This window comes from Excalfactoria chinensis, chromosome 1 (assembly GCF_039878825.1).
Source record: "Excalfactoria chinensis isolate bCotChi1 chromosome 1, bCotChi1.hap2, whole genome shotgun sequence".
NCBI lineage: Eukaryota > Metazoa > Chordata > Aves > Galliformes > Phasianidae > Excalfactoria > Excalfactoria chinensis.
Window position 1 is genome coordinate 42,160,501 of NC_092825.1, and position 24,229 is coordinate 42,184,729.

Genomic DNA, 24,229 nt, shown 5'->3' on the forward strand with positions numbered 1-24,229 from the left:
TGATTCCCTTGGAGATTTCAGGTGGGGCATGCAGATGAGTCAGGTATGTTAAAAGAATTGGCACTCATGAGCAAGGTTTGTAGAAGATAAGCCTCATAGCAAATAGAAGTACACTGCTTTTTGTGACTGTGCCATGATGGGTTTCAGCAGATATCGTCAGTTGAGCTGTATCTCCTTTTTGTCCCAGTATTTACTCATTCTTGAGGTTAAAATCTCTTTTAACACCAGCAGTTTGCCAACAAGTCTTTATTTCAAGTCTATTTGTGTTTGATACTGGGAGGGTTGGAAAAAATTACATACAATCTGTGAATCAATATGCAATGCAGTCCCCTAGGCAAAGTTTAATAGATGTGTGCATGCACACGTAATAACAGGCTCACTGTTGAAGAGGTCTCCTCAATCTTCTGAATTGTAGTTTCCAGCCTACTCTTCAGCCTTTTGAATTTACAGTAGAAAAGAGAAGGAGATTGGGTGGGGAGGAAGAAATCTTTGTGTCTCAGTATGAAAACAGGCTTTCTGCACCTATTACAGGAATAGCCTGCTCTGATCCCACTCAAAACTATAATACATAAAAGCATAGCTCACTGATGGGGTGAGAATTTGTGTGTGATTTGTAGCAAACTAGGTGACAATTTGAAGAATATCAATTGCAAATGGCTAAAACCGGGAGAATACTAAATCTTTAATGCACATAGTTTCTCTTGGAGTCACTTGCCTTGCAGCTTCAGAGGGAACCCAATATATGTCAGCAAGGATATTGCCTCTGGGCTTCCATCCAGACATTTTAAAAGCAAAAAAATCACACAGAGGTGATTGTAAGCTTTGTTCTGGGGCCACTAGCAAGAAAGAATGGGGAAAAAAAGAGTTTGGATGATATACTATGATTTCTGTTTCTCATTCTGACCTGTATTGGAGTGTGTGGAAATATAAAACAAAAAAAATCACAGTTTTCTGCTTTTAGCTTTTTTGTAAAGTGAAATTTGGTCCGAGGTCTGGGCAAGGGCTGCAATCAGCCTCTCCTTTATCCACATCATTAGTCTGACTTCTTAACAGCTGATTTCCTATTATCAAAGCCAGAGAAATCTGCTGAAATATCAGATTATTCTGTCGGTTTAGAAGAACTTTTTGACAGCTGGCAACCCTCCTCCAACACTACCTCATATAACGTTTGGAGGGAAAAAACATACTGCTGTCCATCAGTACTAATGAATCTCTCTTCTCTTCACTCCCAGGCTATACTTTCAAAAGCCATCTTTTAGACAAAAGTGCTCATTTTAAGCAGCCTCCCTCACCCAGCTCTCATTAATGACTGTACATCTCTGTTATCATGCTAAACTGACACTGATTAAAAATAATCAGCCAAAATAAACAAAAGGACCAGCGGGGAAGCAGAGAGAAGTGCATGTGGTGGAGACAGGGTGAGATGCTGAAGTCAACGCTATGGTGGAAAGAAATGTTGATAAAACAAAATCTTGAATTTCTTCTGAGCTCATTTTCTCCTTGCCCTGTTCAGTATAATCCTGCGGACACCCTGATAGGGAAGAGTCTTCTCAGAACCTGCTAGGATGTTCATTTTCAATGAATTCAAATAGCTGGGCTCAGCTATTTTGAAGTACTTCTCTTTCAGTATCTCATGTGCCCATAAAGTCTATTGCAAAGTCTTTAAAGCAGAGTCCAAATGCCCTCCCCAGACCATTTGGTTAGCAGTGTCATCATCTGACAACTATCATCTCAGTACCACAGCCACCCTAAAATGTTGACCTCATAAAATAGAATGGTTTGGGTTGGAAGGGACCCTTAAAATAATCTAGTTCCAAGTCCCCTGATATAGGCAGGGACACATCCCACTAGAGCAGATTTCTAAAAGCCCCATCCATCCTGGCGTTGAATGCCTCCAGGATGAGAGTATCCCCATCCTTGGGGACCTCTTCTATGCTGTATTCCTTTATGGTGATTTACATCAGATGTCTGTCCTCAGGGATATCTAAAACTCTCATTAGGCTAAGATCATTAACATGGCAGGACAGAGATCTCTAAAAAGCAAATCAGATGAAAATCTTCATGCCTTAGAAACAACCATACACAGGATCATTTTTCCAGACCATGAGTCTTCAATGAGTAAAGAAAAAAAAGTGTATTTAATGATTTTTCATCTCTTTGTAATGTGAGCCAGTTACCACATCTTGCTTCACAAAACAAGTAGATTTAAAGGAGAAATTATCGCACAGATCGCATCTCCCCTTGTGAGGGGTCTGCAGGTACAAAAAGATGGTAAAACACTGCTATTTAGCAGTGTTTGAGTCTGTATGGATTGCACAGCACCTCAGTAGTTTAAATTGTCTACTAAAATTACTGAAAGCATTTGGTGTACCTAATATGTCTATGGGCATCAGTCCAAACAATCACAGACACTTGTATCTGTGCCTTCATCTGTGAGGGATGAGTACAAAACTTGGGCATGTAAGTGATCAGTCACACAAGGGTGTGTTGTAGTTGCACATCCAAATGTGCTCCCACACCTCACAGGCTTGCGTTCCTATATGAGAGCTTTGTTTATGCATCTCTGAAGCTCAGGCCTTTTAGGTCTAGGGAAACACCTGACTCAGTTACAGTGAAGCTATGCTTCCCATTATCTATCTGAATAAATTCAAATATATCCTGAAGTTGAAGCTGGATACCTTAAAGACTGATAGTACATTGGAAAAAAGAATTGTGTGTCCAAGCTGAAGTAAATCACCTGAATTTCCTATTACAGGAATGACAACTTCCAGAATTATACTGTGTTATACTGCAGCATCTAGCTTGTATAATAATCTGTCTGTCCGAGAGATTACATAGTGGAATCAGAAGTGGTTTCATAACCATCTTATTACAAAGATCACCAAAAGTTAAGTACTTAGTGACTGACCCTCTGAAATCCAACGCATTTTGCTTGCATCACTCAGTGGTAGACAGCAGAACAGTAGCAGGAGACATCAGTCAACCATATGATACTACCATTAATTAGGTATTGGCATGAATAAATAAGAGATTTCAAGAAGGTTTTAGATATGCACCAATAATTCCTGTGTTTGAATACGAGCAGCCTCTGGCACAAACACACCGCTGGATACAGAATGCCTCTGTCATTCCTCTTGATGGATCTATATCCTGGACAATGAGCTCTGTTGGTAACAACAATAGTTGGAAAGAGGCATTGGTTTCAGATCAGCAGGCTGACTAAGCCACATTATATTCAAAATACAAAGTATTTGAATTAGCAGAAAAAAAATTAAAAAAAATTTTAAAAACCTTAAAAATTTAGAAAGAATGTGGCACAAACTAGCAAAATGGTTAAGTATATTACAAAAAATAAACTCTTTCATTGCTATACTGTCTTTTCCTGATATCACCTGAGTTACATGAAGTTCAAAAATCAACACATACGTCATCGAGGGCCACAATGTTTAAATGTTTCTGTGGACTCCAATGCCAAAATTGTTCTGTAATCTTTCCCTGTTTGTTGCTTAATCTTAGAAGAACCCAGGAATGTGCAGTATTTACATTCCCAGCTGCCTCTCTTCTCAAACACCTCATTCTTAGCAACACTGAGCAGTTGAAAAGACAACAGGATATTTTCTGCTTTGGAAGTTTTTTTCTCATTTCTCCTTTAACACCTTATATCATAGCCAATGTCATTCAGTTTTTAGCTCCCTTCCTCCCATATCAGCAAGGAGCACTTCAGGAATTCCTTCCACAGCCACACAAGGAGAGCTGACACATGTTGTTGGATCTCACAGATCAGCCGAGCGCAGGCGTAGCTCCGTGGTGGTGAGCTTGCCAGGACTCGAGGTGTTCCCTGGAGACCTGCTGGTGTCAGACAGTGCCATGGACTACCTGCCCCACACAGCCCTGCTACTAAATGCAGGTCAGACATAGGGTGGGCTTCGCTCATCCACACCCCATTTCAGATATGACAAGTGTGTGCATGCATAGGGTGGGAAGGAGGGACGGAAGGAGGGATTGGTGCAATAAAGACTACAGTGCCCTTTATAAAATTCCCCTCAGTTTAGAGTTTCTCCTTCATATTATGGTTGAATGCAAAATGTATGAGGTAGTTGAGGAAGGCTAGGCAGTTGCCTCCACACTGTCCAGCAGCAACCAGGGCCCAGGCCAGGATTTCCATCTGTAATCAGTTGAGTTATAAATGCCTACCTGGGCAGCATTAGGCAGAGAATGTTGAATGGCTTATGCTTCACTTTCTATCAGTGCTCTAATTACAAAGATGGCAGACCCAACTGATGGCCACAGGTTATTCATGAGACCTTCCAACACTGAAATGTAGCCCTGCAAGCAATTTCCTTAAATGTCTGTTGTGTAATATATGAGGGCTGCTCTGAAAATAATGCCTCCTATTTTATTATGTTGGCTCACTACATCAGAGCCAGATGATGGTGGTTTGACATTAGAGGTTGAATCTTCCCACCAACATTCCATTACCTTTTGTTGCCACGTGACAGATGGCGGCAAAGAGACAGTCTGACAAAACAGCATCTGACATGGAAGTGCATATGAAGTAAAGGTGTGTTACTGAATTCTTCCATGTGGAAAAATAATGGCACCCATTGACACTTGCTGAACATTTAAGGAAACCAGACAGCAGATGTCACACTGAGGCAATAAGTGGTGCATTTCAGCAGTGGAAACAGTGGGTCACCTCCACTAATGCAGTTTTCTACAAGCACAGCATGCAGGCTCTTGTTTGTTGCTGGTGAAAATGCACAACTAAAGGTGTTGACTATGTTGAAAAATAGACTTTCGTAGCCGAGAATTGGTTTTATCAAATAGTATTATCGTGCTATTTGTTTCTATTGTAGTTTCCATGAAAATAAATAAAAGGCATTACTTTCAGAGCATGGGGTACAGCGGGATTGCTATAAGGAGATGGTTTCAACTGCAATTCCCAGTCAAACAGAAGCCTGAAGGGTGCCCATGAATTCAGAAAAGCTTTACATATTTCTCATTGAATATGCTTAGAATATACTTAGGCATCTCTAACCTCCCACCCATGCATTCTTACGTCTGGATTCCCAGCCTTCCCTGATCCTCAGTGAGGATCGTGAATTGCAGCCTGCACCATTGTGCTAGCCCCATGACTGCTCTGAGGCCTGGGGATTTTAGGATTGTTTATTCATGGGACTTTTCTAGCTGTCATCCCATGGGCATGACTTTTCACAGAGATATTCCTTCTTCTGAAGAGATTAATCTGTACAGATAATGATATTTTTACTATTACAGCAATATTATTAGATTCATATGAAGTATCCAAAGTACCTGCATAGACCCAAGGTACCTCTGAAGAGCAGATATATGCTAATTCTTCCTTCAAAACAATAGGTATCTTTAAGAGTTGATCTGAGATATGATTCATTTTCCCATGTTAAGAATTGGCTGTCGCATATGGATCACCTGCAGAAAGTGGGAGTGTTCAGCATCATCCAAGATCCCAACACAGATAGACATCTCAACAGCCTTAATGGGTTAAAATTCTGGTGTACAAAATGTCTAAATATAAGTATTACATTTGAACCAAGTAAAGTGTGGCATACTGGGGTTCACTGCAGGAGTGTGGTGGGGGGAATACATAAATAACAGTTCTATTTTTAGCTATTTGCCTCTTTACTTACAACACATTTGTTTTACCCATTAGAATCCAAAAAGACAAGGTGGCCTTTTGCCAAAAGAGGAGTTGTGAGTATTTCACCATGTTCTTTCCCTTCCACTGACCTTGCTTTCTCACACAGCTAACGGGGTGAAAAAGAGTTTATTTATGTCATTGCCTATGAAGAAAGGCAGCCAGCAGGTGAGCTGAAATTGGAAGTTGCAGCATCCCCAGGACCAAGCATCCTCTTGGTCATTCATCTGCTGTGAAGGTAGGGTGGTTCTAACAACACAGCCTCTGCACGTGCTAAGACAACCAGCAAGCACCCTTGCATCCCAGCCCAGCAGGGTGGCAGGAAGAGTGATCCCCACTACACAGCACCACAGGGACAGAGCAGGACAGGGAATAAAGGTACATTTCTCACAGGAGATGTCGTTTGAGGACTTTAGCTGCAGACATCCAAGGCAGCTGCCCATGGTAAGAGAGCACAAGGTGTTTGTGTCAGGCTCTGCTACAAGTTGTGCCAGCTGGGGCCATGGCTTTGCATCTCACCCACCCAAGCAGCACCTCTAGGAGGCTGCTTCCAGAGCAAGAGCCTTGGTGACTCAGTCACAGCCTTGCTCCAAACACATCTTCATGTATTTTCCACATGCCAATCCATACCACTAAATTTGGGTTCATAAATATTGCTTATGCTTTTTTTATATAGCACTGCTGGCCTGAAAAGTAAAGCCAAACCAAAAGCGATTGTTTTTATTTCATAATCCCCCAAGAAAAAATACTCGAGTTCTTTAAACTCTGTAAAAGCACCTTTTATAGACATCACTATGCAGCTGACCAAAGGAGTTTTTCAAATCAGAGCTCAAAATCAACAAAACGGAAAATAAAAAAAAAATAAAATAAAATTCACCCAATATTTACGTAACTAAGAAGGGAGGAAGAAGACTTCAAATCTGTTTTGCTGCTTCATGCTTCTGTCTGTGCTGAAGGAAATGAAACGTTGCTTGTTCTGCATTGTGGTGGCAGCCCATTGTCTGTTGCCATACCAATGCCTTGCCCCTCCGAAGACCATTTTGTTGCATGAACAAGACCTTACACACCCACACCTCTAAGTCACCTATGCACATCACCCACGGCTACAAGTAAACCTGCCATCTCTGTCTTGTATATGTGTGGGAGATCATGAAGATATGAGGAAATCACATGGTTAAGGGCACACACCTTACAGATCATGGCAAGGTTACTGAGTTGAGTAAGCTTCTTATTAGTATTCTAAACATCATATGAATTAGGTTTTTGGTTGTTTTGGTGTTTGTTTGTTTGTTTTTCTCATTAAACAGGCTAAAGACAAACAGAAGCAATCATCTGATCTGGAACACTGTCTTTCAACCATTAAGGCCATAGATTGCGGCGCATATGATTTTTGCTGTTTCAAGGTATCAAAATACTCAGTATACTGTACCAAGGAAGCTATTGATTAAACTCTTCAGGATGAAAATAAGACAAAAGCTTTATCCCCAAGTCAACATTTTTCAGTAAATAAATCTGGATATGAATCCCATCTGCAAAACTGAAGGATAAACAGAGGTATATTAATAGTTTGAAATGGACGAGGGGAGCAATGTGAGCATCAGACAAGGCAGGCAACAGCCTTCACAACCACTCAGATTTTGCTGTGCTGCTCTGATTTGGGAGGGCACCTTCCTCTGAGAACAGCAGCAAGACAACCTGCTTGCAAGCCAACAATCCACTCACCACCTCACCCTTCTGCTTCTCAAAGCAAACTATTATACTCAGGTCTCCAAGACTTCTTTGATGAGGACTTCTGCCAGCAACTAGCTTATGTGAGCATCTGACCTGGGAGCAGGTCAGTTAGTTGATGGTGGCCACTCCAGGACCAAGCTAAATGGGATCTGAATACCTTTGAAGACCTAGTCCTCTGGTACAGAGATCATCACAAATCCCTGCTTTCCAGCACCATAACAAATAAATTCTTTAACATTTGCAGGCTGCCCACTGTTGGTTTTCTTTTGATACAACATCCTACAAACATAGGGTATCATTCTGTGCCACCTTTAATTCCACATGTTTGTGTTATTAATATTTTGCAGGAGAATTTCAGGGAGTTCTTTAATCTTTTTAAGGTACACTTTAAACTTTCAGCCTAAGAATCACTCATACTGGCAGCAAAATTCTTTACATGAGCAAATAGATCATAGATTCTACTCGTTTGGTCTTAAACAGTTGATGCAAGTTGGTTATTCTTTCTTCTTCCTCAACAGAGTAAATCTTGGCATGAATTTATAAAGGCTCAACAAACTGAGCAGAAAGATGTCAACAGCCGACTGCAAGTGAAAAAGGAAGAAGCAGTGTGGGAACTTTTCACAAGTGAATGCACTTACTTTCTGGATCATTTGCTGGTTCTCAAGATGGTAAGTTCAGATTGCAGCTCTCAAAAGTGATTAAACAACATTTACCCTGCCTGGCAACACAGGAGATGTGAAGCTATCTGTAATCTCTCATTTGGTGTCTACGGGACTCTTACTTTTTCTCCCACTTATCTTCCCAGCTTTTCTTGTTTCTCTTTGGTTGTTGCTTTTTTCTTAATCTTCTTGATGGAATCTCTTTCTCTGGACATGGCTTCAAATGTTTCACAAATACACTATGACTTCAGATTCTTCTAGTAATTTTGGATGACATTTCACCACTCCTCTCACTAACTCTGAACCAAAGACACCCTCCAGCTGACACTATTGAATATTTCTCTATCACAAGTCCGTAAAATACTTTTGGTTTAATTTCATACATATCTGTTATTCGATTTTCCACAGTATGGCATGAAAACAGCAGATCTGTAGTTCTATCTCAATTTTATTATTAGTTTAAGGAAAAACAGATGAGGTTAGTGAAACAATTTCCATGTAGCTGAATAAGTAGTCTAGGCAGCACAAGAAGATTTGCAAAGTAAAGGGAATAAATGGAGGAGTGGGCTGAATTCCTTCCCCTTCAACACAATAGAAAGAGATAGGAAAGGGATCAACAACTCAAACAGGATGGAAGTGTCCTTCCTTCTTGACTCTGTTTAGAGAGGTCAAAAGATTTCTAGAAATAAAATGAATACATAAAGCAGGTGAATAGTAGAAATACCATTTCACTGATTTTAATGAATCTCCATAGGGAACTTCAAGATCACAGTAAATCCCTTTTAAGCTCTCAAGTCTGCTGCTCCTGGCAACTAAGGAATTATGCAAGGCTGCACAAACACCAGCAGTTCAGTCTCAGCAGCTGAGTGATGAGGGTTTTTTTCATTAATGCTTTTCACACATACACACTAAAAATTCCACTTAGAAATCTTAAGACATTTTCAGCTCTTGGTCAGATTCGGCACAACTCCAACATCCCTGTAAGAGCTTAGATAATGCACCATCTTAAATAGTCAATAAATACAAAGACAATTTGCACTCAGTACAGGTTAATAGAACCACCCAAAGAGATGTAAAACCTGCACAAGCATTTTACTTAAGCTATTCCAACAACTTTTCTCTTTTTCATACTGGCTCCCAACACCTTATGCAAGTATGGGTTAGGAGGGTGTTTTAAAAAGGCACAGAAATCTGTAACTCTACAATTCTGACACAATATTTTCTTTCCATGCAAATCTCCAGTAGGTTCACTGGCCCTGTTCAGACAGAGAGCATAGCAAGGACATTGTTACTTCTGTAGTAGGTGCAGAGAGAGCCCAGAGCCATCATTTGTACCCTGCCTTTGCACAAAGCCCTGTATTTTGCAGTCAGGCAGGTCAGAAGTTTCTCACAAAATCATCTTCTGCCCACCTCAAAATCAAAAGATCATTTCAGAATTACGATGCAAACTCTTTTCATGAAAATACCATTATATATAAAAATAAGCACAACTGCTAAGTAATATGGATTTGTTTTGTTTGTAAAGGTATTTATGAACACTCTAAAATACCTCCAGAGTCATGAATTTCTCTTGGATGTGGACTTATGGAGACTTTTTGCAAACTTGGAGGAGTTAAATAAGGTGAGTAAAAAAACAGAAATTAAAGAAGTGCAAGCTGTACTGAGATCAGAAACCAGACAGCCCAATAAAAGAGAGATGAGGAGCCAGCACTCAGGTTTCTATTCAGATTCAACACGTGCAATTGAAGAGGAGTTCAAATAATTACTCCTTCTGACATTTCTATTTAGTATTTCAGTTTGGGTGTCTGGTTTAATTACTGCAAATTCTCCAGGAAAAGATGATGGAGAGTTCATTCAACAGTTGTTTCTGAAGCAAACAAGAATCTGAGTTTCTCAGAAATAAAGTAATTTTAAAAGGATTTGTGAACATGGATACCAACTACACAAACCTTACTGCAAAATTAAGAACAGCAACATAACTTCAGTGACAAGCTTCCTTTCTCAAATAGATGGACTTGGATATCTATCAAGCCACTCTGATGGTGCAAGGAAAAACAACATGACAACCACTCCTCTGTAGCCAGGGTTTCCCCTGTGTGAGTGGAGGACTATTCCCAGCACAGAGCTAATGCTCTTCATCCCTGTGCTACTCACTCCGAAGCTTCCAGGAGGACTGGGAAGATGAGGCTTGGCTACAGTGGGCACTGGGTCTTCGCTACTTGTGGCCACTTGCTGGGAGGTCATTTCCAGCTCCTGCAAGTTAAAGCAGCCCATAAATCCAGAATAGTTTTTACACAGCTTTAGAAGTCACATAGAAGTTTTCCTTGACTTTAGAGCTACTTTAAGGGACTACAAAAGAAAACTCAACAAACACAAGTGGGCAAATGTAGGAAAAAACTGTAGCTACTCTCAGTGCTTACTATGGCTTTTTTTCATGCACTTTACTGCATGCATTTTTCCTTGAAAGCAGGCTGAATCCATGAAAGAATGCATGCTGCAAAAGGTGCAAAGTGAGCCCCCAATAAAATGAAAGACATGCCATCCTATAAGCAGCTGTGCTCCCAAACAAGGCAGTGCATGCAGCTACAACAGCACTTCATAGCAGTATTACAGAGGGTGGTGATGTTCCCTTCTGTTCACAGGGAAATATTAGATAACACGACGTAAGAAAGTTTTCCAGAACTACGCCTAGAGAAAATGATAAGGTTGATAAAGACCTGGCAAAGCCTTCAAACACAAGCAATGGTCCTTATCTGGACAGGACTGCTGCATGTTCTAACCGTGGGCAACGTAGAGCTTGAGCCTCTGACAATGTGCTGAACCCACACAATTCTTTCTTTATGACTGAACAAAACTTTGGTCTAAAGCTCAGCCTGGTTGTGAACTAGAAAGCAAACACTTTGAAAGGCAAGTAGAGGTTAGGAACAGGCTTTCACCCACATCTGACTGACAGCATAGGTATCCTTGGAACATTTAAAGTTAACTTGCAGGGCATATGGGGTTTTCAAATGCAGTTTCTACATTTTAAGGCATTTTACAGAGTTTTCCCCAATCCCTTAGAGCACAAAACAAACTCAAACTATGAAACATGATTTCTTCTTCAAATGAATGTGAAGGCTTCAATTGTCACAGCTGTCACACACAATGTTTTCCCAAAGATATCGTTCATCCATTGTGATTTTTCATGTTGATTCATGTCCAATACAGCTGTTGCCATAAAGTAATTTTAAAGAGAATAATCATAATCCTGTTTCAAAGTTTTTGTCACATGGTACTATCATGATGTAACTGGATATTTGTATAGATTTATTTTATCTTCCCACTAATTAAAGCACTTCATGTAATTTGCTGAAGGTAATCCTGGAGACGTCATGGAGATAAGTGTTAGTCCTGAAGACTCTGAAGAGGCCAGGAATGAGAAATAAAGTTAATTTAAACTTAGGAAGTCCAGTCATGCTCATTTCTTTTTCTCGTTACTTAGATAAGTCTCAGCTTTGTGGAAAATTTTTTTGAAACAGTGAAGGAACATGTCAGTGAGTCAGGATCACCTATGAACTTCATCTCCGTACTCGGAAAGGTAACGTAATTAGAAATAGTCTTGTTTAACCTCAGTAGGTCTTTACATCAGATCATTTATCAGAGCGTGCAGGTGCCTTAAAGCAGTCAAATCAGTCAAGGACACTCCAGCTGTCACAGGCAGTTTGGTCTTAGCCTCACGTACCTCCCACCAGTAGGACATTTTTATTCATTGACATGTTTGAGGTGGTTATTGAAAGCTGCTCTGTACATGGAACAAAGCATGAAAAAATATTCCCTTCCTGGGAAACTACAGCCCAGACCTTGAGGAGACTTTGTCACCAACAGAACCAAGCTTCTCCTTCTGTGGGGGAGGTTTCCCCAAAACCAGACACTGGCCCAGTCTCCAGCTGTACCCTGCCTCCTTCCAGACCATTGCGTAGATCTTCCCTTTATTCCACATGCTAGATCCACTAATCTATTTAAAGTGAGTATATAAGAGCTCAGTGGGATACATATGCATCGTGGCCTGTATCTGCTAAGTGAGAGGCAGGAAAAGACCCAGCTATCTTGCTGCTGCCAAGACATTGAGGTCATCAACACAAAAGGCAAGAGAGTGAGAACAATGTTCAGGGGTTCTCCCATAAGCATTTAATTTCCTGCACAACTTCCTTATGGCCAAACAGCAGGTAATATTAATGCAGGCAGGAAATCATGAAGTTTACCACTGTGATAGCCAAACTTGAACTTACTACAGCAGTAGAGACCAATAGAAAGCTTCTGGGAAAGACCCTACCTCATGGTTAGGATTTTAAGAAGGCAGAGAGAGTCTACAGCTGGGCTTCTTACCCCCATTTCCTTGGACTTCAAGTGTTTCAGTCCCAGAAAAAATGAGTTTTATCACTGATGTCATTCAGTACTTCTAAGAGCTATCCTACATACGTGGACATAAAGTGGCACGTTATGTGAGGCCACATAAATCTCTTGCACAGACAGAAGTGTTTTTGATCTTCAGCTTCTACATCAGTTTCATACTGTTTATTTTTAAATTGAACCAAGTCTAAAACTGCTTCACTCCTCTGCAGAGCCGCTAGAACTGAGCTCCTATTCCCACCTTTATTTTTTTAGTATTGTACCAATTTTAGTACGGTTTAACTCAGCCTTTGCTCTTTTAATTTCTCCCTCTTCCACTCTCTCCCTAGGTACAAGGTAATCTCAGGTAAAACCCACATTACAAAACTAAAAGCAGTGCTCCTCCTTTTGTCATCACATTTTCCTTTCTTGACAAGCTCTCAAACCTCTTCTGCAGTTTTTCCATGGTGACCTCTGCCAGACGCACCAGATTTATTGCCTCAATTATACCTCCGCTGTCTTCTACTTGGAAAAGCTGAGACAGAGAGAAGATTTTGGCATCTACCTGAAGGTAAAGTGATGCTTTTGTTCTTGTTATCTCCAGCCTTCCTGTCTTTTGACAGGATTTTATCAGTAGACCAGAAAAACTCACTGGAAGCAAAACTGTGAAGACAGAATTTTATGTAAATACTTGAACTGCAGAGAATAATCATGGATATGAAGTCATTCTTCAGAGTACACCTTTCCCTTTGTCCATATTTGCAATTTAGAACAAGTAAGAGTAGGAAAGAGCCAAGAGGAAAAAAAAATAAGGCTGTATTTTTACAGGCAGACAATACGTACTGTCAGCCTTAAGCATTCATATGTTCCGCACATAATCCCTTGACAAACTGACCTACATTTTAACCAAGGAAGCGCATGACTCAGTGAGAGGGATGTCAGGGAGGGGCTAGAGAGCCTCAAGAACATCGCAAGTGTTGACTGGCATCACACACACATGCATAGAGTCGTACTGATGGGCTGGGAAGGTCCGGGCTGAGGATAGTTCATGGAAATTGGTAACACTAATACTGCATCTGTACCCTATGGATGGCCTGGCCTTCCTCACATCAGCAGTGATGTACACTGGCCTCACAGCCAGAGAAGAGCACCATGACTTCCTTCTCCATAAGGGAAGGGATACATAACACAAGGCAAAAAAAGAGAAGACAGAAAGCCAGGAGTACATCAGTGTATTCACACAGCTTGGGAGCCTGCAGTGAAAGAGCAGGGTGGGTTTTGGCCAGACTGTGGCAAGAAGGCTGGGCTTCTTTGCTTGCACAAAAGAATCTATTCCCTCAGAGAAGAAGCAACATCTTGGATGGTAGAGAATGCAACCACTGCAGAGACAGCATTTATGAAGAACAATAGAGCAGGTTCTATTTCTGCCTCAATGCAGCAACTGCACATACAGTAGCTATAGCCTTTGCATCACCCTTACTCTCAGTAAGAAGTTTGTCTCCAGTTAGCCCATCTTATTACAGCTGATGATGCAGAAAGATGCATACAACCTCATTGCCAGAGAGCAAACAGAGGCCTAAGAGAGATGCTCTTTTTCTCCAGTAGTGGTGTGAGCAGAAGGAGCAGTGCAGGAGGCTGCACCTGCCAGAGCTGCTGGTGGCTCCTCTGCACCGCCTGACCCACTACCCCCTCCTCCTGAGCAACATCTGGAAGAGGAGCATGGACAAAACAGAGAAAGATTCTATCTGGTCACTTAAAGAGAAGGTGGAAAAGTCCATACGTAAGTGGCTATGGTTAAGTCAAAAATATGCAATTAACAATTACTAAGTTACATGGTGTCTTTGTACTCCAGGCTGTTATCCCTGCAGAGAAGGAGGGAGGATGTGCATGCCTTTCTACAGTCCTGAGTCCTTCCTTGTTCTTTAGGAAATGATCCGTGCCACCCCTGGGCCCTCTGAGCAAGGTCATAGGACTCCCACATCAGTGACTCACTTGTGTCGGCTCAGAGTCATCTGCAGCAACATGGAAACAATTAAGAGCAGATCACAAATTGGAACAAATCAAGAAAAATCCCAAACAAAGAAGTCTTTGAGTTGGATTTATGTCTGAAGAGGATTTGTTGGGGCTAATCCTTAATAGGATAAAATACCACTCACAAGGGGAATATTATGCCAGTGACCTTTTGCTAGATGACAGGGTCCTACCACGGAAAGCAGCAGAAGAGCCATCAGAGCTACAATTTTTTTCTCCTGTTGTTGTAGAAAAATAAGGGGTTGGTCAAGGAATTTTTTCTTTTTTTCTTTCTGGATTCTGCCCTAAGAAATTTATCAATTCAGTAGGTACACAGCCAGGGTGCAGTGTGTGTCTCCAGCTGGGGACTCTCAGCATGAGCTCCACTGCAGACCTTAGGGCTCATCCCTGTTCTTGCTGAGGTTGTAGAAGAAAGCAGACAGGGGTCTTTTCCAGTCTTTGCTCCAGAAATATCAGGTGGTTTTCTGTCACTAAATGGTAGAGCCCTGCTGGGAGGAAGGAGATGTGAATGTGGCCCCACAGCACCATGGGATATCTAGGGAACAACAACAACAACAAAGGTCTTGTTTAGATTTGGTTACATTAGCCCTAAGGTTACCTCTGAGGCAAGGAAACCAAAGACAGGAGCTGTCAGCCTCTTTATTCACAGACCTGACAGAAGTCTGCCATAATTTGTTGACAAGTCAGTCTGTGACATAAGGAATAGCATCAGTTTCAGAATTCCTTTTCTGAGGTATATGAGAATTATCTGAAACAACTCTTTGCAATATCATTCAACATAAAAACTCTGAAGCTAAACTGCAGGTCCATTAAAGTTTCTCCTGCAACTGCCCTCAATCAGCAAAGATGGAAATCTCCATTTTTCACATACTGAGGCACCCTCATTCCAGTTATATACTTCAGCCACTTCTGGAGCCACTGCTCCTCCTTAAAAGGTTCTCATTATTTTCAACAGCCTTTTGATCAGACTCTACATAATGAAAATTATTTTTCTCTCACCACTTCAGACAGTTCAGAAAGGCAGATTTTTTTTTACAATAGCTTTTTAAGGCAATCATTTAAATGAGTTTTATACAAATCCCTCACTTGCTAAGGCAGATTAATAGATAGCACTTTTGCATTCAGCAGCGAATTTAGGCCTCTTTGAATGCATAGTTTGATACTCTGCTGACCTAAGTAGAGTTTAGTCATTGCCTCCAGTGAAGCCAGGACTCCATCCTTTGGCTTCCACTAGAGATAATCAGTATTCATCACCTTCAAGAAAGCAGCCTATTTTTTGCCAGCCTTGGCAGTAACCGATGCTTTACATATTTCAGGGGATCTGGAAGGTAAAGTCAAGTGGTTGGACAACTTTCAGAAATTCAGGCAGCTCCATGAGGTCATAATTTGGCCTCAAGTGTGGGATCGTGACAAGAGATTCTTTGTCCCAGAGGTAAGCAGAATTCTTAAGGGCGTTTTTCCTTGGGGAAGGCTTAGTTTCCAATCTATAATGCAGTCTAAAAGCCAACTGATTGTCTTTACTCTGCTTGCTATGGTGGGCTCTTCCCCAGCAGGAGCAGCCACAGCCTAAGCACACAAATGCTGTAGGTGAACAGTTCGGCTGCACACAGTCCCCTGGATGGCAGCATGGGTTGCTGCTAACATCCCAGAGATAGTATGATGGGATGAGTCGGGAGGACCGTTTGCTTTTAGGGGGCAGAATGAAATGAGATAGATATAACCATTAATACATTTTTTTAAAGCGGCAGAGCAAATAGGAAATATTTGCTTCTTCCAGTCTTCATGGCAAGCCGATTTCCTATTTCTTATTTAAATATCATTTAAAGTTACCCAGCATCCCTGAGAACACATACACCTTTCTTTTGTGGTTGCTCCCTCACCCAGACAAACAGACTTTAAACAGCTTTATGGAAATATCATCAGGAGAGTCTCACCTCGAGGATTATGCCTGTTCATGTGCAGAGCTGAAAAAACCATTATATTTACTATGGAAGGGAAAAACCCAGCTTAACATTTTAGAAGCTTAAACACATTTAAGCAGTAGCATTGCAAAAGAAATTCAGTCATGCTCACTTATTAGCACTGTAGTGTACTTATCCTGATACATCAGTATAGGTGGTCTCCATTTAACTGCTGGGTGCCTCCCAGTTTGTAATTGGATATGTGAGATTCCTCATTCTCTCACTGTCTTTCTCTTTTTGCTGTAAGTGTTTGAAACAAAGCTTGAGAGAGAACAGCATTGAAAATATTCTGTCTTCAGCAAGCAGACGACTTCTTCACGACGGGAAGCTGACACTGGCAGGTAACACCCCTATGTCCTGGTATTACAACTCAGCTTAGTGAAATTATACTTTGTTATGGCAGCCCAGGATGAATTCTAAGATACTATGGGCAGCTGCAGGAAAGAAGAAGCAAACACCTTGTCAGAGAGAGCCTGAGAAATAGCCAGACTGCCAAAGGGATGAGTAATGCTCATGATTACTTATCGGCACATCTGGACATTCAATCTATCAGGTACTCAGGAAATTAGCTTGACTCGCCTATGCCTGTCACTTGGAGGGAGAGTTACACTGTCAGGCTCAAGACTGCAGCAAAAGGACATTAGGAAGCTTAGACTGTCCTATGTAAAGCGCCCCACGTGCCTGGGAACTGATATCAGGAAGCCTCACCTCTGGCACTGTATTTTGCACATTGTACTTAACACAAAAAGTCCAGAGGTTCTTTTCATTTTGTACTTCATCTTTGCTAAGACTGCTGTTTTGATGCAAAGCTTGGAACAAGAAGGTAATATGTAAACAGCATCAAGCTGAGTGTCTTCCATTAGCAGCACACTTTGCTGACATGCCTGCCACTAACACCACACAGAGCACAGCAGTCCCACATCAGCATGCTCACAGCCACCTACCACTCTGGCATTGCTGAGAGTTGTATCTCCAGACTCACAGGCACCATTTTATAGCAGGGCATAGGCTGCTCACTGAGGAGCTGCTGCTTGCAAATGAGAGGAGCAGTTTCTCTTTGTCTGAACAGCAAGAAGAACCTGGGGGGTTGGATCACTTGGAGAAGAGCAGCATCTGAAAGGTGGAAGCAGCACGCAAGAATGGCTGCAGCAGAAGTTGGCCCAGCCACTGCTTTACAACTCCTTCACCACCCTGACAAGAGCAGAGGTACAGAGAGGGAGATCCCAATACTTCCTGCCTCCCACCTTCACTATTAAGTTTCACAAAAGGAGCAGTGAAAGGACAGAGCACATTTTTCAGTGGTTTTGGTTTTCTTCCCACAGGAGAAGTGCAGTGGCAGTGCAGCACTAGGGATAGGGGAAGCAGAGGGAAAGGGTGCTGCTGATGTGTATGGGGTGGTGGGAAGAGAAGGAAGAAAGATATTTATGCCAGCATTCTCCCTGCGCTCGTTGACCTCTTGACAAGGCATCAGCACACAATGCAGTGATGTAAGGGTAGACATCAGGCAGCCACATTTCTTTTCGTGATACGTAATCAGAAAATGGAGAAGGCACGAGCATAACTCTTACCCACCGAGATAGCCAGCTGCCTGCAAGCTGCAGTATTGAAGTGTCTGGTATCTGGCCACCTGTCTGGATGAAATATCTCTCAAGACAGAACCAAAAAGTAATGCTGAACAAAGAAAGAAGCATGTCCTGTCACACCCCAGATTCAGACAAATCTGTTGTTAAGGTGAACTGTGCTTCTTTGAATGAAACTACAGCCACTGAGACCACAATTTTATGTTTTCTGGCTATCTTAGAATCCAAAAGGAAATGCTGGAAAGTTTCTGTTTCAAGAAATGCAGGTTGTCAGAATTTTCAAGGAGCAAATACACCTTCTGCTGTCAGCTTCTACTCGAAAATAGCACAGTCAAAAATGGATGGTAAGGGGGACTGGGAGTCAAGACAAAGAAGTCAGAAAGATCTACATCAGGCTGCTGTATTACTATGTGAAAATCATGGAAAGTCCATGAAAACAAGTTTTTAAATTGAAGAGTGAAATGCCCAGGAAGAAGATAAGAATTCAAGTGGCCGACAGATATGAAATTCATGATGGAAAATCTTGAAAAATTGGAAAAAATAAAAATAATTGTTACTTCAAGAAAATGAAGACAAGTTACTATCCTCCTCATTTTGTAATAAATATATTGTCCAGAGCAGTAGATAGGGTTTGCAACAGGGAATATTTCCTTCCTGCGCAATGCCCACAAAAGCCGCATTCTGTGTGAGAGATGCTGTGGAACAATATCCTATCAAGTTTTTGACTTCATAGAAACTTACACAAGTGTAGATTTAAATACACATCAATAGCCCAACTTACAGTCTTCTGAATCTCCTCTGGCACACAAGATGATTCTCATGGCATTTCCTTTTCAGTAGTTACTGAAGGTGTTTTGTACAATCTTAATGTAATGGGTTTTCAAGACAAAGCATTTCAGAACAAAGCATCCGAGTATTTTATCATCCTGCAAATTGCCTGGAAGCAATAGCTCTGAGCATGCCTATTTGCAGTGAAGAATAGCTGGGCTCTTCATGCCCCCAGAGGCTCTACCAGTTTACAGACTAGACATAGGACCGATAAAGAATAAAGCCTGCAGCAGAGATAGAGAGTGATTCTGGAGGTTAAGTAGGACAGCAAGTTGAGACAAAACAGGGAAATGAAAGACAAGCGGACAAAGGAATAAGGAGGTGCTATAAACAGGGAAAAGACCAAAGGACCAAACTCCACAAATTCAGTCATGCAGAGAGTTTCCTGGAAACTCTGAAGGCCAGATTCCATGCAAGAAGCTGCTTAAAAAATTGCTCTCGCTTCCATTAAATTATTCCCTATTATTTCTATAGAGATAACAATGGAATTTTCACCAAGGCACGGAGATATAACTTCAAGACTTAGAAGTGTTCTCACAGACACCTGTTGTTGTATGTCTCACATCCTCATGACCTTCCAAACAAGGAAGAAAAGAGAAGCCAACTCTGTTTTGTGTAGTTTTTGAAAGGCCTTTGTGACACCATCAACTAACATTTCATCAAGATGATAGCTTGTGCAGAAGGCTGCAGACAGGTATTTATAGGTACCAGAAAAGAGTGGCATTTCACTACTTCCTTATCTCTGACATTTTCAGAAGGTTATTTATTTACCGGGTAGGCTTTGCTAATTTGCAGCATGCCAGCTGTTGCATTCAGAGGCACTTTACACATCACTTCTACCGGCAGACAGTTGTTTTTACATAACAAGGTAGCTACTACAAATAATAGCCAAAGTCATGAAAAAGAATAACACATTTAAGATTGAGAGTGCAGACTGGGATGCTAGTAGTTGTGTACTGCATTGCAAACCATGTTTCTTTGTTAGTGTTCCATAAGATGCAGTGATTCCTACATGTGCCTCAATGTCCAAACAGCAATTCCTTAAAATAATCATGCCATCATACTGACTTCCTTTTCTCCCTCAGAAAACACAAGACTTCTTGATGTCTACCTCTTCCTATTTGATGATTTCCTATTAATCACCAAAATTAAACGTAACAAAAAGGTAATAACAGACACAGAGGTATGTGATTGCAATTGTTACCGTGTTTTCCATCTGGATAAATGAACGAACCCTGTTTCTAGACTCAGTATGTTACAGGAGAACTATGGGCAGAACTTGCATTTCTAGACCATAACATTATCCTGATGCTGTTCTTATATGCTGGATTTATTGAGTTCATAAGTTTCAAGAATATAAGTTTTATAATGCTCCTCTTATGATTCAGTCCAACCCAGAAATACAAGCATGCAGGAAAGTCTCTAGCTAGTAAAGTTTACAAAGCTGATATAAATTAAGTCTAAGCAGTCCTGTACTAAATATCAATAAACTTAGGGTTGAATTTAGAGCTATTAAAATAATAGAAGCAGTTGTTCTGCTTTTATAGGACAGAGATGTTACTCCATTGCACAGCACCATCCTATAGCATGGAGAGGGATGAAGGGAGCAGGGATTCAAGGGTCTTGGTGCCTGCTGGTAGATATCTCTGAGGGTTTGCCTGTGTACCTGTTGGTGAACATTCTGAGTGAGGTTGTGACCCACTTGGAGACCCAACAATCCTGCATTCTGCACGCTCACAAGGGGAGACAGGGAAATGTATCTCCAAGACACTGAGAAAATCTCCTGATATTGAAAGGATAGGTGGAAGACGATCTTTGAACACCCTCATTTTCTTCCTGAGGACCTTTACTGTGTTTCTATCATGTCATTTCAATACAAGGTAAGACCTTGACAAGAGATTTCCAGGTACTGATGAGCTTTTCAGAGAAATAGTTTCTGCTGTTGCTCTAGCAAATAAACCACAGAACACCTTTGATAAGACAGAGAACATTATTTAGGGCTGTTTATTGCCTCTACTTCATGAGCAGATGGCAGACAGCATACTAATCAACTTCATTTTCTATTCTCAGAAATACGGGGGCTCAGACACAGGCTTAACCCTTGTCTGTCCTTCCCTTGCTCTGGAGCTGCAGTCAGTTGTAAGAGAAGGTGGGTTTTGCCAAGTCCTGGACCAACCCATCCCACTGGACAGATTAATACTGAAAAATGTTGACCCCATCCATGTAACAGGTACACCCCTGCGTGCATTTGAATGTTTTCAACAAAGCTTCCTCTATGCATGATGTATGCAGCGGTTTAAAGATGCTATTTGCCCACAAACCACCCCCAGCTGCATGAAGCACAAAAGCATCAGCAGTAATTGACTTACTATGACCTTTGGACACCAACATTACAGTCCATATCCCCCTGCCTGAAACAGGGACTTTCATATGCACTTTCACATGCACATGGGTGACACTCAGGTATATTCCATTCACCCAACAGGCATAAAGACTCCCAACAACTTCTCTGTCATGAGCCAACTATTTTCTTATCACAAATGGAAATCATCCACCCTAAGCCAATGTTTCCCATCATCCAGACCTCCAAACACACATATCTGGGAAACCACTTCCAGTAGTGTCTGACATGTCTTTGGGTGCAGTGGGGAGGAAGACCAGCCTCTACAGAGAGTGACTTGTAAAGGTGGATGTTAATGAAGGCACTTTCTCAAATCCAAGGTTGAATTGGGGGAGCAAGCATGGAAATAATTAGGCTTTCTCTTTAATCTGAGCCACTTCCACAAGCTTACACACCTTAGTCTAACATTGACAAATCCCAGGAAACTCTGTATATCAAAGAGAAATGAGAGAATACAAATCTCCAGGCTCCAGGGCCTGACAGCCATCCTAATCCCAAGGACAAGGAGGAAAAGCTCAGGAAGGTAGAGTAGTCTGAAAAAAAAGTCAGTAAATGTGGAAAATAAGCCTAGGGCATGTAAAATTTATGATAACCTTGAAACACATTCACCCAGAGTAATTAGCATTCAGCATCAATGCTGATAGGAAATAGAGGCAGGCAATAAAAGGCAAATGACTAAAGATGAGGTAAGTGGATGAGCACAGAGGAGAATAACCTTTGTTTAACCATGCTCCAGACACTGTCTGCCTGCCTGACAAACCTCCTGACAACACAGTGTAAATCAAGCCAACACAGGGGCAGCTCTGGGCCCCCATTTGCACATACAACACTAGGCATAAAAGCCACAGTGCTGATGCAAATGATTGGATTTTTTCCTAGGCAGTATTTGCTGTGTTCTAACCAGAGACCCTGTGACACAGCCACAGCCAGCAGACAAAGTCACTTGCTGCAGACCAGCCCAGGATCCAGCCTATGGCCCATCCCTACACTATGCACCACACTGCTGGACTTCACCACATATTCCTACCAATACCATTACCAGATGTAGACAGAGTAGTGTCCATTGCTTACGTATAGTCTTGCAATGCCTCAGAAACCTCATTCTAAAACAGCACCCACTGGAATGGAGTACAGTAAAAATAGGGATTAAAATGACTGTAGGGAGCCTGCAGTTCAAATTTTCACCATTTGGCATAAAGCAATAAGCAAAATTGCCAGCATCACTGGAACATGGTCTTTTGGAGGGAAGGAGGGAAGGAGGGATTAGATATTCTCAGAAATGTGTGACCTTGGGGAATGCTGCCAGTTTATTTGCATCTCAAAGAGTGAGGTCATGGTAGAAGTTAGATCAGTTAGCATATTCTCAGGAAGCTGCTTGAACAGGGCAGCATGGGACTGTAGTGATCCCCTATGCCAATTAAAAATCAAAGCTCAGTATTTTTATCTATGTATGTTAGCCTGATGAATGTTGATCGTACTTTGGAAAGAAACAATAGAGGAAATACATATGTATACTGTAATATTGTAGAGGTGCACTTTCAGCAGCAAGCCGGATAACAGTAGCCCAAAGCCTGCCACATTGCAGCAAAGACACAAGAGGTACAACACCGCACTCATACTCTCTATGAAAGCCAGGAACTTGCTCAAGAGGTGCAACTTCAGATGTTTTATAGTAGGGATCCACCACTGAAGCCAGTAACATGCATTCTGACTTGGAAATTATTCTCCTTCTGTTTGAGGCTTATTCTTCTCTACTATCAGTTACAATTTAGTCCACTTGAATGGAAGCTTCTTTAATAACCTTCAGCCTGACTCAAAAGAAACTAAGCTGTGTGATGATTTAGTAATTGAAACTAAAATGAATACAAGTAGAATTATCTTTCTGAAATAACAAAGCTTCCCACATAACAAGAAGTTAACCCCAAAAGGGCGCGCTGTCCTATTAAGAATCAGAAAAGATGGCCACATATATCATGTCTTCAGTCATCACCAGAATATGCGATATAAATCTGGGGTGGCAGCCGCACGAGGGAATTTGTATCATTTCTTCACTTTTTTTCCCCCAGGTCTCAGCCTGCGAAATGCTTTCCTAATACAGCATGAAAATAGGTATCGGCAGTGCATAGCGGTCTTCCTGCTACAAGCACAAACAGATTCTGCTAAGGTAAGTAGCTCATCTTTTCTCCTTTGTAACTACACAACTACACTGTCCCTAGAGGAGGATCGCAGCTGTGACACTGGACCAAAACAACCAAACAAAAAAAACCCAAAAATGGTGTTCTGGATCACATTTTATTTGCTACAGAATTTTTACTGTTGAACACACATCAGTTTTCTTGTTTGGGGTTTTTTGTTTGTTTTCAAGATCAGGGTTGATAGCAGGTCCAAGCTGTCTGAAAAACATCATTTCTGATTGTTAAAACAATTGCCATCCCATGCATAACAGAAAGGAAGATGGATAGCCCCTCCAGAGAAACCAAAAATAAAACAGCCCCCTATTCATACCCGTAGTACCCAAATCAAAAACCTGAATTATGTTCATCTATGCATAGTGCACTCCTGCAATTTCAGATTGAGCAGATGGTATGATTCATCCTACTGTTATATAAATTTACCTTTCATCTTCACACCACATTTCTAGTAGCAGTGCTGTTTATAACATCTGAAAGTCTGGTAGGAACCTTGAGCTGCTGGGGTTTGGTTCTTTTTTTTTGTTTAATTGGTTTTTGCCCTGTCATTTAAAATTCATTCTCTAATACCTACAATGAAAGCGTGATTACCAGTGATAGTGATCTTCCATGTAGATCACAAACAGTCATTATCAGGGAAAAACAACGAGTGAACTCTTTTCATCTCCAAGCCATTGGTTCATACTTGGAATAGGTATGTCCTCAAGTAGTTACCTATTACTGAACAGAAGAGGTGATATTTCCGAGCTGCCTTCATGCCAGGTTGCAACCACCCTATCAGTGTCTTCCAGTTTTATTTTACTACCA

General features: G+C 41.3%; 1 protein-coding gene across 1 annotated transcript in view; it reads left to right on the forward strand.

Annotated features, from left to right (window-relative positions):
- Positions 1-24,229, forward strand: part of PLEKHG7 (pleckstrin homology and RhoGEF domain containing G7) — a 33,283-nt gene that overhangs the window by 4,311 nt on the left and 4,743 nt on the right. The window contains exons 4-16 of the mRNA XM_072329556.1: positions 3,780-3,907; positions 5,690-5,730; positions 6,982-7,077; positions 7,924-8,073; positions 9,590-9,685; positions 11,546-11,641; positions 12,890-13,003; positions 14,038-14,212; positions 15,780-15,895; positions 16,672-16,765; positions 19,918-19,997; positions 20,903-21,062; positions 23,300-23,397. Coding sequence (XP_072185657.1) covers positions 3,780-3,907; positions 5,690-5,730; positions 6,982-7,077; positions 7,924-8,073; positions 9,590-9,685; positions 11,546-11,641; positions 12,890-13,003; positions 14,038-14,212; positions 15,780-15,895; positions 16,672-16,765; positions 19,918-19,997; positions 20,903-21,062; positions 23,300-23,397 — 1,444 coding nt within the window. The remainder of the gene's footprint in view (positions 1-3,779; positions 3,908-5,689; positions 5,731-6,981; positions 7,078-7,923; positions 8,074-9,589; positions 9,686-11,545; positions 11,642-12,889; positions 13,004-14,037; positions 14,213-15,779; positions 15,896-16,671; positions 16,766-19,917; positions 19,998-20,902; positions 21,063-23,299; positions 23,398-24,229) is intronic.